This window comes from Ranitomeya imitator, chromosome 8 (genome assembly GCF_032444005.1).
Source record: "Ranitomeya imitator isolate aRanImi1 chromosome 8, aRanImi1.pri, whole genome shotgun sequence".
In the NCBI taxonomy this organism is placed as follows: domain Eukaryota; kingdom Metazoa; phylum Chordata; class Amphibia; order Anura; family Dendrobatidae; genus Ranitomeya; species Ranitomeya imitator.
Window position 1 is genome coordinate 152,075,017 of NC_091289.1, and position 12,705 is coordinate 152,087,721.

At 41.7% G+C, this 12,705-nt stretch overlaps 1 protein-coding gene across 2 annotated transcripts in view; it reads right to left on the reverse strand.

Moving 5' to 3' along the window:
* TGFBR3 (transforming growth factor beta receptor 3) overlaps positions 1–12,705 on the reverse strand; it is a 276,475-nt gene that overhangs the window by 53,863 nt on the left and 209,907 nt on the right. Inside the window, exons 11-14 of one of the 2 annotated variants that reach the window (XM_069737555.1) lie at positions 11,860–12,006; positions 10,306–10,464; positions 8,698–9,006; positions 2,356–2,473 (exon numbers count right to left, since the gene is read on the reverse strand). In XM_069737555.1, coding sequence (XP_069593656.1) covers positions 2,356–2,473; positions 8,698–9,006; positions 10,306–10,464; positions 11,860–12,006 — 733 coding nt within the window. The remainder of the gene's footprint in view (positions 1–2,355; positions 2,474–8,697; positions 9,007–10,305; positions 10,465–11,859; positions 12,007–12,705) is intronic. The other variant, XM_069737556.1, reaches the window with a different exon arrangement.

Consider the following 12,705-nt stretch of genomic DNA (forward strand, 5'->3'; position numbering starts at 1 on the left):
ATTACTACTGCAAATACTGCACCAAAAACTGTACGACTTCATTCCAAAATGTCTGTCCCGTGTGGGTACGTCACCACGTTTAAGAGCTCCTTCAGACATCAGTTTTTCATGTACATGTTCTATCCATGTTTTTCACAGATAGACCTCATGTCTGCTACAGTCTATGGAGTAGTTCACGTGTCCGTGTTTTTTGAAGACTGAATGGTCTACACCAAAACATGGAGACTTGTCAGATTTTGATCCAAATCAAGGTTCACACTCGGCAATTTAAGTCTATGTTTAGTGAAAAAATTGGACATTGCTCTGAAGCAATCTGTTTTCTGCTGACTGATTGAAGAAGCTTGAAAAACCTCCATCACTTTTTCTGCCCAAAAAAACTCTGATTGTAAAACACTAACCAAATACTGATGAAAATCTGATCCAAAACACTGATGAAAAATGGACATTTTGCTGCGTATGAGAAAAATGAGTGATGCCTGAATGAGCCCTTAGAGACCGGCCGTGCCAAGGCCTTTGGCTGTAATCACCACAATGAGGAATGGTATCGACTATGATGTTGTGTTGGGAATAAAGGTGACGCAGAGTCTCATAGTGATGGACACTGAAAATTAGGCGTCAGAAGACCTAGGTTTTTTTTTCTTTATGTCTATGTTTTTCAGCATGTCAATTCTTTCAGTGTTTTTGCTGCAGATTTCACCAATACTGATCAGTAGGGAAAAATCTGCAACAAAAACACACGTAAAAAAAACCAAAACATGTGATGTCCATGTTTTTCAGTGCGCATTAGGGTTCGCTCACATTAGCGTATAAATCGGAAGAGTGCAATGATAGGGAAAAAAAAAAAAAAAATCGGATTGTAGTCGAGCCAATGTTATTCAACGTGGCCGTGCAGATCTGCATATTTTTTTCTCCACTTAAGGCCGGTTTCACACGTCAGTGGCTCCGGTACGTGAGGTGACAGTTTCCTCACGTACCGGAGACACTGACTCACGTAGACACATTAAAATAAATGTGTCTCTGCAGATGTCAGCGTGTTTTCACGGACTGTGTGTCCGTTTGCAAAACACGGAGACATGTCAGTGTTCATGGGAGCGCACGAATCACACGGACCCATTAAAGTCAAAGGGTCCGTGTAAACACGTACCGCACACGGAGGCTGTCCATGTGCCATCCGTGTGCATTTTTCCTGTCATAGGGTTAAAATTGTAAAAATTGCTGCAATACACAGACACGGACACACATACAGCACACGGACCCTAAAAATGTACTCACGGACATCACACGGATCCCACACAGATGGCCTACGTGAGCACACAGACACGGATAACTCCGGTACCGTTTTCACCGGTACCGGAATTATCTGGATGTGTGAGACTGGCCTTAGTAAGCATGGGAACAAAAAAATCACATCATGCTGAAATTTCTCACGGAAATCTGATGGGTGTGAGAAAAAAAAACAAGAGTGCTATATAGACCATCCATACGGCATCCGATTTTTACGGATACATTACAATTCCGTAGCGTAGGAATCTGTTTATGGTCCAGTAAGGCTACGTTCACATTAGCGTTCCGCTAATGTGCGTCGCTGTTGCGTCGGCGACGCAGCGGCGAGGCGCCCCTATGTTTAACATAGGGGACGCGTGCGTTTTTTTGGTTGCGTTTTTCGACACGTGCGTCGTTTCCGACGCTAGCGTCGGACGCAAGAAAATGCAACAAGTTGCATTTTTCGTGCGTCCGATTTTCGTCAAAAAACGACGCACGCGTCGCAAAACGCAGCGTTTTTGCGCGCGTTTTTTGTGCGTCGAGCGTTGCGTCGCCGTTGCGTCGCCGACGCACCGGCGCGCAACGCTAATGTGAACGTAGCCTAAAAGATTAATCGCTGCTGAGTAAAAAACGGAATACACACAGATGACAAGCAAGAAAAATATTGTCCCACTTTCCTGGATGAGAATGGAACCAATTATTTATATGCTAGTGTGAGTGAATCCTCAGGAATTACTTAGGAATCCCGGAATTACTGAAGAGATCAACAAGCAAAGCCTATAAATATACAAATTAGTGAACGATGATGATTAATGGTCACTTCATGGATTACTACATTATACAGTTAAGAAACTCTCTTCTGCACAAAACTCAATGCATCCCCATTTAAGGATATCTTTGGTACTGAAATGTTTACATCCAGCTAAATCCTATGGACCAAATATCTCAAGCATGTTGTACCATCTTATAACGTCTGGACAGGCAGCGGGTGTATACACTGGGCTCGTGCAGTTCACTTGGGTGAGGAAATGGTTTTTGCAGGTGGGAAAAATATTTAGAAAAATGGGAGTGGTGAGCACTGAGCAGGATTACCTGGAGGTTTGTCCATCGAGACCACGGCCAAAGGCATTGTGAGCGTTTTCTTGTAGTCTATCATAACCATGATCATGCTGCTGTCGAGAGAAATGCAGGCTTCATCGGGACGTATGCACTGGAAGAAAAATATGGAGGGATTTAGCGGACAGTTGAGTATCTTCAGCACTGTCAGACGGACCTGGAACACGGCTAGAACAGGTCGTATTGCTATTCAGCTAGCCGGCGGAAGATAAGATTTCGCTGCAGATTACCAAATGGAACAACTGCAGACAAGTCAGAAACTATAAGTATCAGAACGTCCTTCCTCGCATTCTTTAAAGAAAACCGATCTATTGTGAGGATTAGATTTTGTAAAATCTCGCTCACAATGCTGATACTTTAATTCAGAGCAGATTTTCTCTTAGAATCCAGATGGGAAATCAACCGCGTATTTGATCGGTCTAGAATTATCCAAAGAGGGAAGCAAGAGGGCAGGGATCCCCAATAACTCGCCAAGGAGGGAACGGTTTGAGTTCTGAATGCCAAATCTGTCTAGTTACATCGAAAACTAATTGCCGTTCTGAAAATTTGGACTCCATAACAGGTAGGTGATGTCTCTGGGTCTATGCTTTCTTATTTAATCTGAGGTTGAAATCCTCTTTTAGGTTGGTTCACGCAAAGCAAATAAACTACCTATGTGTTTTACCTCTCAATTTTAAATTTTATTTTATATTTTTAAATACAGCATAGGCTTCATTATTGGACTTAATTTGAGCCAAGAAAAACCTATGCTACAAAAGTAACAAAATAAAACGCAAGCCCCCATAAAAGAATGTAAAAAAAAAAAACCCTACAAAAATAAACAAAATTATTTGTGGGTTTTTTTTTTAAGTAGTTGAAAACAATGGAAAATATTTATAAAGGAGGGCAAAATTACCAGATAAAGACTGAACCATAATACAGACTCATGTGACAAGGTCGTTTAAAGAGTTGATATTGACATGTAGGGTTGCTGCCCCTTTAGGTAGCGCAAGAGTTCCTGCCGTCTTCGTCCCTGAAGAGGCTATTTGTATATTTTAATTCCAAGAGGAGAATTGCATGGCTTATAAGTCTCCTTCCACTGACTTGGCACCTTCAAGAGGGAGATACTTCACAATATCAGTGGCCTCTCACCCAGCTACATCAGTACTTCTGCTTTGCACTGATGAGTGGCAAACACCCAGAAACACAAATGGCGTTTCTTGTTTGGTTTCTTAGGCCGGTTTCACACGTCAGTGGCTCTCCGGTACGTGAGGTGACAGTTTCCTCACGTACCGGAGACACTGACTCACGTAGACACATTAAAATAAATGTGTCTCTGCACATGTCAGCGTCTTTTCACAGACCGTGTGTCCGTTTGCAAAACACAGAGACATGTCAGTGTTCGTGGGAGCGCACGGATCACACGGACCCATTAAAGTCAATGGGTCCGTGTAAACACGTACTGCACACAGATGCTGTCCGTGTGCTGTCCATGTGCGTTTTTCCTGTCATAGGGTTAAAATTGTAAAAATTGTTGCAATACACGGACACAGACACACGTACAGCAAACGGACAGCACACGAACCCTAAAAATGTACTCACGAACATCACACGGATCCCACACGGATGGCCTTCGTGAACACATGGACACGGATAACTCCGGTACCGTTTTCTCCGGTACCAGAATTATCTGGCCTTATCGTAAGTCACATGGCAAGTGTCGATTTTGACAGGATGAGCTAGAGTTCCTGTTCACTTCATCTGTGTTTAGGCTATTTGTATAAAATAGAGGAAACGTGTTGAGAAAAGTCTACGGAACAGGGTCATTGATTCCGATTTGCAGTCAAGAATAAAAGTATCCAGTATCCAAACCTGAGCTAATTGATTTTTTTGGTTGTCACTCTATTTGAATACACCAGTTCAGGTATCAAACATGTTGAAGAGTAGTGAAACGTCTTGATAATAGCCAGTCATGTCTTACATTCTCAATCCAGGTCCCTGGAGTCGGGGCCTGCGAAATATAATCCGCTCTTGTGTTCTGGTTACTCCAAATGAGGCAAAACACACTTCAGAACACAAGTAACCTGACACAAATAATTGTCAGTGTCTCTCCTTGACTGTAGTAGCCTGAAAAACCACTTCAGATAACCCAATTCAGACCTATTGAGCCTTTCTGGATTTTCCTGACACTCGCAGAACAAACTCCTTTTCTTGCCTGTTGCAGTGTAAATGCTCATCACATGATTCTCGTAAATGGAAGTGAAAAGCAAAGCTTGGCACTAGACTGTACGAGGCAGAATGCCACAAGGACATGCTGGGCCAATAATTGTCCACACAGAACTAAAGAATTAATTAGGAATTAAGTACGGGGAGGTAAAGGGCAATCTGAGCACAAGGTGTCCTTTATTCTGTGAGGTTGAGCCGAGTTACAAAGTCTTACCAATTTAGCAGTAGACCTTGGGGAGGTAAAAAAAAGAGTTTTACAAAATAGATGAATGAAAAGAATATTAATGTTTTATATCTATTTTTGGAAGTTCTCATTAAGAAGATGAACACAATCTTTAGCAAATACCGTAAATCTAAGAGCCACCATACACGTTAGACTGAAGTAAGTTGATGAATGAACAACTTTTGATCGATCGATCGTCTGATGTACGATCATTTCATCTGTGGCTATACAGATTTTAGTCCGTTACTGTCACTAATCCTAGAAATAATGCATACCTTCAATGACAACGAGCAAATGCTGAACAGTCATTGGGCGCAGTCAGACGGCCGTAGAAATCGGAACGCCGTGCAAAGACTGGCCGACTGCTCTATTGACCCAAGCGTGACATCTGCATAGAAATACATGAAGCGGTCATGCTCAGGTTGGGAGATCCGCCGGCCAATCCGTGCACTGCCTTCCGATCTTGTTGCGATTTATACGCCCGTCGGATCGTCCTTTCAATGAATGTTCATTGAAAGATAGAATGTCTGTGGAGAAAATATCTTTCACAAGAAAAAAAGATGTTTGATTCACTATTGGACAAAAAATTCAATAGTGTCCGATTTTGTTCCAGACTTTGTAGCAGTTGTGATGAAGAGAAACCAATATTTTTTTATTTAATTATCTTACAGGAATTGCAAAGTCATGATTTTTTTGGTCATATATTTCATTACTCACTATGCTACAACTTTTTTTCAATGCACAGTTCATACTCTTTTAGAAGATGCTTTCAGCTGCTGCTAGGCATGAATTCATATATTTAAAACAGTCTGTGTACAGGAATTTACCTTTCTGAATAGGATAATTGTGAGCAGGGAGGCTTGAACAGGAAAAATTTGGTACTATGAATGTTTTAAAATAATGTAGAAGAGGCAATTTGAATATTAAAATAATGTACGAACGCTTACTGGACATCAATTGAAAGCAGCTTCTAAAGGAGCATGAACACGCTATTAAAACAGGATTGTGGATAAAAAGAAGCAAAATAAAGTATATTACCAAAAATGGATAACTTTGAAAAGCCTGAAGGATAATTAAATTAAAAAAAGCTTAGTTACTTTGTGCCCAAGGCAGAGGTGTGTGCTGGAAGCTGTAAGGTGACAGAGTTTGAGACTACGGGGCTGCAAGAGCTGTGTCTTGCCATATTGTATGCTGCTTCAACAGGAGAATACCTCCATAAAATGGACTGCAATGAACATGCAACATGACATCGGAGACACAGTAGGATTCCTACCTACTAATCTGTACAACTCAGGAGGTTGTGGCAAGTTCCTCTACATCTTAAAAGTCATGCACAACACAATTCATTTTGGGCACATGGGGTGTGTTCACCAAAGTGTCCCATCAAACTTTCATAGTGTCTGCAGACAGTGAGCATGAAATACTGAAGGCTTATCAGCATGTTTTCTGCCAGGACTAGGTGATAACAGTGCAGTTGCATGGATTCCTTTAACTAGGGAGCAAAAATCAGACACAATAACACAAGTCTGAGTTTCTGAAATGTGGCACCTGAAAAATGATCAAACTTTTGCCCTTTGCTCTGCTAAATCCAGGACAGGGATCTGTTTTTCATTCACAAGAGGTTAATGCGTGAGCATTAATTACACTCCACTGTCATATAAAACAAGGCAAATAACTTAATAGTAAAGCTAAGGCAGAAAATATGCTGGTTAATGGCACAGGCTTTCATTGACCTAAAGGGATTTAAAATAACATGCCGCTGCCCATACATGACAGATGTTTTTTTGCTGACATTTCAAAATGAGTTAATGCTGTTAAGATATTTATCTTTCCAATGCATCCAGGTAGAATATGCTTAATAAAAACACAAGGGGAAAAAAGCAATAAACTGGCATAATTATTTTGGTGGTCCAGGACTAGAAAACATGGCTGCTTCTCTTTTTTTCTGAAATAGTGCCACAATTTTTGCACAGGTTGTGTGTGGTATTGCACATCTGAACTATCCGCTGCATCCACAATGGCAGTAATACGCTATACAGCGTTGTTGTGAGCTTCCTAAGAACTTCTGTGGGCAATGCTCAGTCACTGCTGGTGACCACAGAGATTATGACAACGTGGTCACCAATACAGGAAGCCATTTACAGAGATGAAGATGAAGCATCAAAAGGAGAAGGACTATCTGAAGGGTTAAAGGACGGCAGCAGAGTATAATGAATTATATTGTTATCAGATTACAGAAAAGTGGTTTTGCAAGTGGGGTTAAGGACCTCATACTTAGACCAATGTTGGCCAATTCTGCTGGTATCAACAAGTTTAATCGACACCTTAATGTGTATGAAGGTCCCTTTGACAGATGATGTTAGGGAAGATAAGGATCCAGCACGTCTGATTTCGAACTACCGATCCTGTTGTTCTTTAAGAGATAAAATGTTGTCAGCAGCTCTCTGATGCTCAACAGTGCAAGCGCTCATAGGTATGGGCGAGTCGGGTAAGACAGCTGCCGGCCAAACAATCGGCCAAACGATCGTTGGGCCGACAGCTATCTAATGTGTCTGGGGAGCTATACGCCATATAGTACAATGTCACATGCAAGGAGTTGTGTTTTATGACACTCTCTGATATTCCATACTTGCCAACTTTCCCAAATTGTCTCGGAGATTGTCAGAAAAAGAAATGACTTCCCAAACTTGCTAAATCTTCCAGGCGCTGTTGAAGCTTTCTAGTACCTCCAAGAAAGCAGCACTCTCTTGACCCTTTATATTGTTGCAGGGCCAGGCTTGGGCTTCTAGAGGCGCATAGAGGAGATGTTGCTGGGAACATCACTGAAAAGAGTGATTTGCACGGCGCAATCTCGAGTTTTTCTGGATGACAGTTTTGAATAGTTAGGAAGTATAAAGCTGGTTTCACATTTGCGGATGGAGGTGCTGCGGAGGGCTGCGGATGTCCTCCATGAAGCTTCGCCCACTGCCTCACCTCCTCTGTTCAGCTCCGCCTACAGCGGCATGCGGCGTGCGTACCCTATCTTTACCATTAGGTATGCAGGCCATGCCGATGTATGCGGATGCCTCTGCATGCGTCGTTTTGACGGTGCGGTGACCTGCTCCGAACGCCACGAGTTGCAACTTGGTGCGGTCGCCATACCGTCAAAACGACGCATGCGGAGGCATCCGCATGGCCTGCGTACCTAATGGTAAAGATAGGGTACACACACACCGCATGCTGATGTAGGCAGAGCTGACCGGAGGAGGTGCGGCAGTGGGCGGAGCTTCGCGGAGGACGTACGCAGCCCTCCGCAGCACCTCCATCCGCAAATGTGAAACCAGCCTTAATGCTCTCAAATTTACATAAGAGTGTGAACTCCCCTTTGATATACTTCTGCTAAAAAATACTTGTCCCATAATACCATAATGGTTTGGTCAGTTCAGTTTTCCTTTTATAATCCTCAATGGAGAAACAGAACGTTGAACAGTTCTGATGAATGCAGCCCACATTTCCCATGAACTATCCCAATTACCTAGGGGAACATATCTCCATTAATATTTTTCTAGGCCTCTTTAGAAAGTAAAACTAAACATATGATTGATGGTAAAAGCTAAGCTCTCCGCTTCCTCTGCCCTAGTTTTTACAAATGTGTTGGCGATCCACAATGGAGTCTGGATTATGTATCGCGTGAATCTTCAAAAAAGGAATTTAACAAAAGGAAGAAAATTGTCTTTCGACCGTAAGTGTTATGCTCCTGAGATAAGGTTATCTGAGTGTTTGACTGGCGAGTGGAGGAGTTTTCCGTGTTGTCACATTTTTCTTGTTAATTGGTAACTGACCCGAAAAGCTGCACATTTACCAGTGACCTCAAGTCCTTAAAGAAGATGACAAATGGGATAAATGCTCACCTTGGGCAGACGGTCCATTGATCTATCACTACTTGTGCATAGAGTCAATTCGCACTGAAGGAAGACCAAAGACGTGTTAAAGATAGACTTAAACATGAAGCTGAAGCGCTTTCTCTCTGTCTGTTCTTGCAGAGTTGGATCGTTCATATGGTTGACTTTGTAAAACTTTACGGTCTCATCTGTAGGACATATGTTCTCTATGATGGTATGAACGGTGGAAGAGTCCACATTGGAGGAGGAAGAAACAGAAGAAACAAAGCAGGTGTGGATGACGAAGCCTAAATTTTTCTCAACTTTGGTTACCGAGACCTGTAAATTCAAAAATGGAAATGATTGGAATTTTTATTAACCGACAGAGAAATAACTTAATAAGTAAAAATGTAGCAAACAGCTTAAACGTAAGCACTAGAATGTGAAATTGTCTTACTACGCCTTAAAGGACTTCTCAGAAATCTCTTGCAGGAACAGTAAATTGACTGTGAAATAGTTCAAGAATGGACAATGCAGACCCACGATGAATGTAGGAGAGCGGGAAAACAGAAGGTTATCAGTGAGGTATGTCAGGAATCTGTAAATGCGCACATGTTTTCTTGCACCATTAGTGATGGTACAAATATCTGCAATGTCTTATTATGTGTAGTTAAGGAGTAGGAGTGAAACCCAAATGTAAAAAAGTGACCAAATCATTACATCTTAAGTAAACATGTACCCCAAATCAATGATCGCTAGAACCCTTCTAGTGAAACGTGTTATATATAGGCAAGGCTTTGGTGGTGGGACTTTGCTTGAAGCATGGACCTGTAGAAGCGCTAAGCAAGCGCGAAACAGTCGTAGTCCGTCAGGCTCTCTCATCTGCATAGCTCCCCTGCTTCCTGCACTTCGCACTTTAATATGGTTTGATGTCACGGAATAAAATTTCACATCAAGAAGGATCTGGATGAGTGCTCCAATTCTTTCAATTTCTTATGATTTTCCTTATATGTTAAACCACAACAAGTTTTGACGGAGGATCCGACTTCATCAGGTGGATCCTCCGTTGAAACGCGTTGTGGTTTAACCCCATCTCTCGCCTGTGTCTCTTTCCTGCGCTCCCAAGACCGTTTTTCATTGTCTCATTGGATGATGTTGAGAGCAGAGCTCTCCGTGGGTCATATCATCACTTTCAGGACTCCTAGTCTTGATTGGCTCCAATTTTTTTCTGCAGCAGAACAATAGCTCCAAAACAAACAGCAACGGCATAAAGAACTATAGTCAGTGTAAAGAAGGACAAGATGTTTGGAACAAAGTCTCTGCTGTGCGCAAGTACCTAGAAGAATTGGTGCTGTTTTGAAGACAAAGGGCGATCACACCAAATACTGATTTGATTTAGATTTGTCCTTTCTTCATTCACATTGCGTTTTTATAAATGATAAAAATAAACTGATCATGAGGGATGTGGGGAAGAGGCCCACAAAACAAGACCCCAGTGACCAGCTTGACCCTGAAGGGGCCGGAAGATGAGTTTGAGAATCATTTCTAGTAATTGATGTCCAACAGCTTTGGTTCCATAGATGATCACAGCTCCACAGAGCATCTTAACCAGATTGCAACGTTTTCTGTCGCCCTTACCTCTACGAAGACCTGTCCATTTTCAGCCACAGTGAAGGGACTCTGAGCAGACTTTAGAAACAAATCAGACTTGTACAGCTCCATCTTAAATGTCACATTTGGCTGAGCAAATGCAATGTCAAAGGGATCCAGGTTATCTCTTGGAATTGTGCAGTTAAACTATGAAGGGAAACAGCAAAAAAAAAGGTAGAGAAAAAAAATTACAGACAGCAAATACCAGTGCAATATGTCACGTTTTACTCATATAGTCTATTTGGTATAATATCCGTTGATCATGAAGGCCATTTAGGACTCGGAAATTACCTTTTTAAGGAAACTGCACACTCAGACATCTAAGGCTACGTTCAGACTAGCGTTGCGCGCCGCTGCGTCAGCGACGCAACGCACGACGCACACAAAAACGCGGCAAAACGCACGCAAAAACGCTGCGTTTTGCGACGCGTGCGTCGTTTTTTGCCGAAAATCGGATGCAAGAAAAATGCAACTTGCTGCGTTTTCTTGGTCCGACGCTAGCGGCAAAAAAGACGCAAGTGTTGCAAAACGCAACACACAAAAACGCATGCGTCCCCCATGTTAAACATAGGGGCGCATGACGCGTGCGTCGCCGCTGCGTCGCCCGACGCTAAGGCGACGCACACTAGCAGAACGCTAGTGTGAACGTAGCCTAACAGAATGTAGTACACAGCACAACATTGATAGAAATGTAATGCAAACTAGTAATAAAAGTACTCACGCCTATGCTGGATGTGTAATATAGTCACAGTGTTTGCATGTGTTATATGCCCTTAAAAGCAGATCTCGGGTCATGTGAATGATCAAACGCACAATATCAACATTTTCACAGGAAATGATTTGGTTTTAAGTTAAAAAACCCATGCATTCTTATATATAGATATACCCCTCTGTAAGGAAAACCCGTGGCTGCAGTCAGACTATGGAGGCAGATTTGAAACCACCAATTCATCCTCTGGACAACAGTACCATAATTACTGCCCTAATGTAATATAAAGCTTCCCACATTTATGGAATATGCACTGCAAATGCCATAAATGTCTGATCGATGCAGAACCCACCTCTAGGACCTGCACCTCTCTGGGTGGGAATACCTCTTTAATGTAACTTTTTCGACCTTGACATTTCATGCACTTGTTAACTGGAGTTCTGCTCAAACTCTAATCAATAAAAGTGTACTTATAGCTTAATAAAAAAGAAATAAATTAAATAGATCTACATTTAATGCTGATTATCTCAAAAGAATTATAATTCTGACCGCATGCAGCACCTTGAAAACCTATTAGACAATCCCCGCTAAGCTCAAAGATCAATCTGTCTTCATTTAGCGCCCCCTATTGGTAGCTCCAAGTAGCCAAAATTTTAAATGAGGAGATTTAATCATCACAGATCTATTACCATATTCATTAAAAAATATATATATGATAGTTACATCTACAGTAATTCCATAAAGTAACTTATGCACGCTTGTCTCCCAGAGACAAATCTACCAGAAGTATTTAGTTCTATTCGGAGCCCCTGCTCTCCCTGAAAGACACATACCACCACAATTTCATGGCGCTTCAAGTAGAGAAGATCTATTTCAGTTTCATCTGTGTCTCCTGAAAAACCGTTGTCTCCAGATTCCAAATCCTCGTAATCGCTAGGCCAGCCACTTCCCTCAGTGGGTGGTGACAGCGGTATAACAATCTGTAACATCACAGGGAAAGCTGTCAGTGTGACCGCTTTTTACAAAAAAACAAAAAACAAAACCAAACCCAAAAAAATTCTTTCCGACTAAACAACCGCGATAAAACATTATTGCAACATCTCGGAGACGGAGAATGTACAGTCACACTGCTGAGTCTATGCTGATGGAAATGAACGACAATTCCTAAATAATATTGGAGGGACTTTGTATTTTTACGCTCTTAACTTTATTTATTTTATTTTTTTCATCTAATTACGCACTGCTACCCTAAAAATTCCCCAACAGGATTTTGAAGGACTAGATGAGATCTGCTATAATAAAACTGCCTATAGCTCAGCCGCGAGGGAAAAGGGAGATAGGAATCAGAAATACCAGCAGTAGTTGCCTCTGCGCATCGGAGGGAGAAATACCAATAATGTGCCTGTATAAGGATATTACTATTCATACAATGCCTTTCTTTCTAGAATAATTTGATTACCAGATAATAAACTTACACCTAAAGGGATTCTGTCACCCTCAAAATGGAAATTAAGCAATTTCTGCATTCATATAAGTGACTTAGCCCCTATAAAATCATATGTGGTACAGGTGTTACTTATTTTGCCTAATGTGAAAACAGTTTAATTACATATGTAAATGAGGGAGTTATGGTACACCGTTCCACTCCGTCAATTACCATCCTTCGCTCCAAGGAGTGC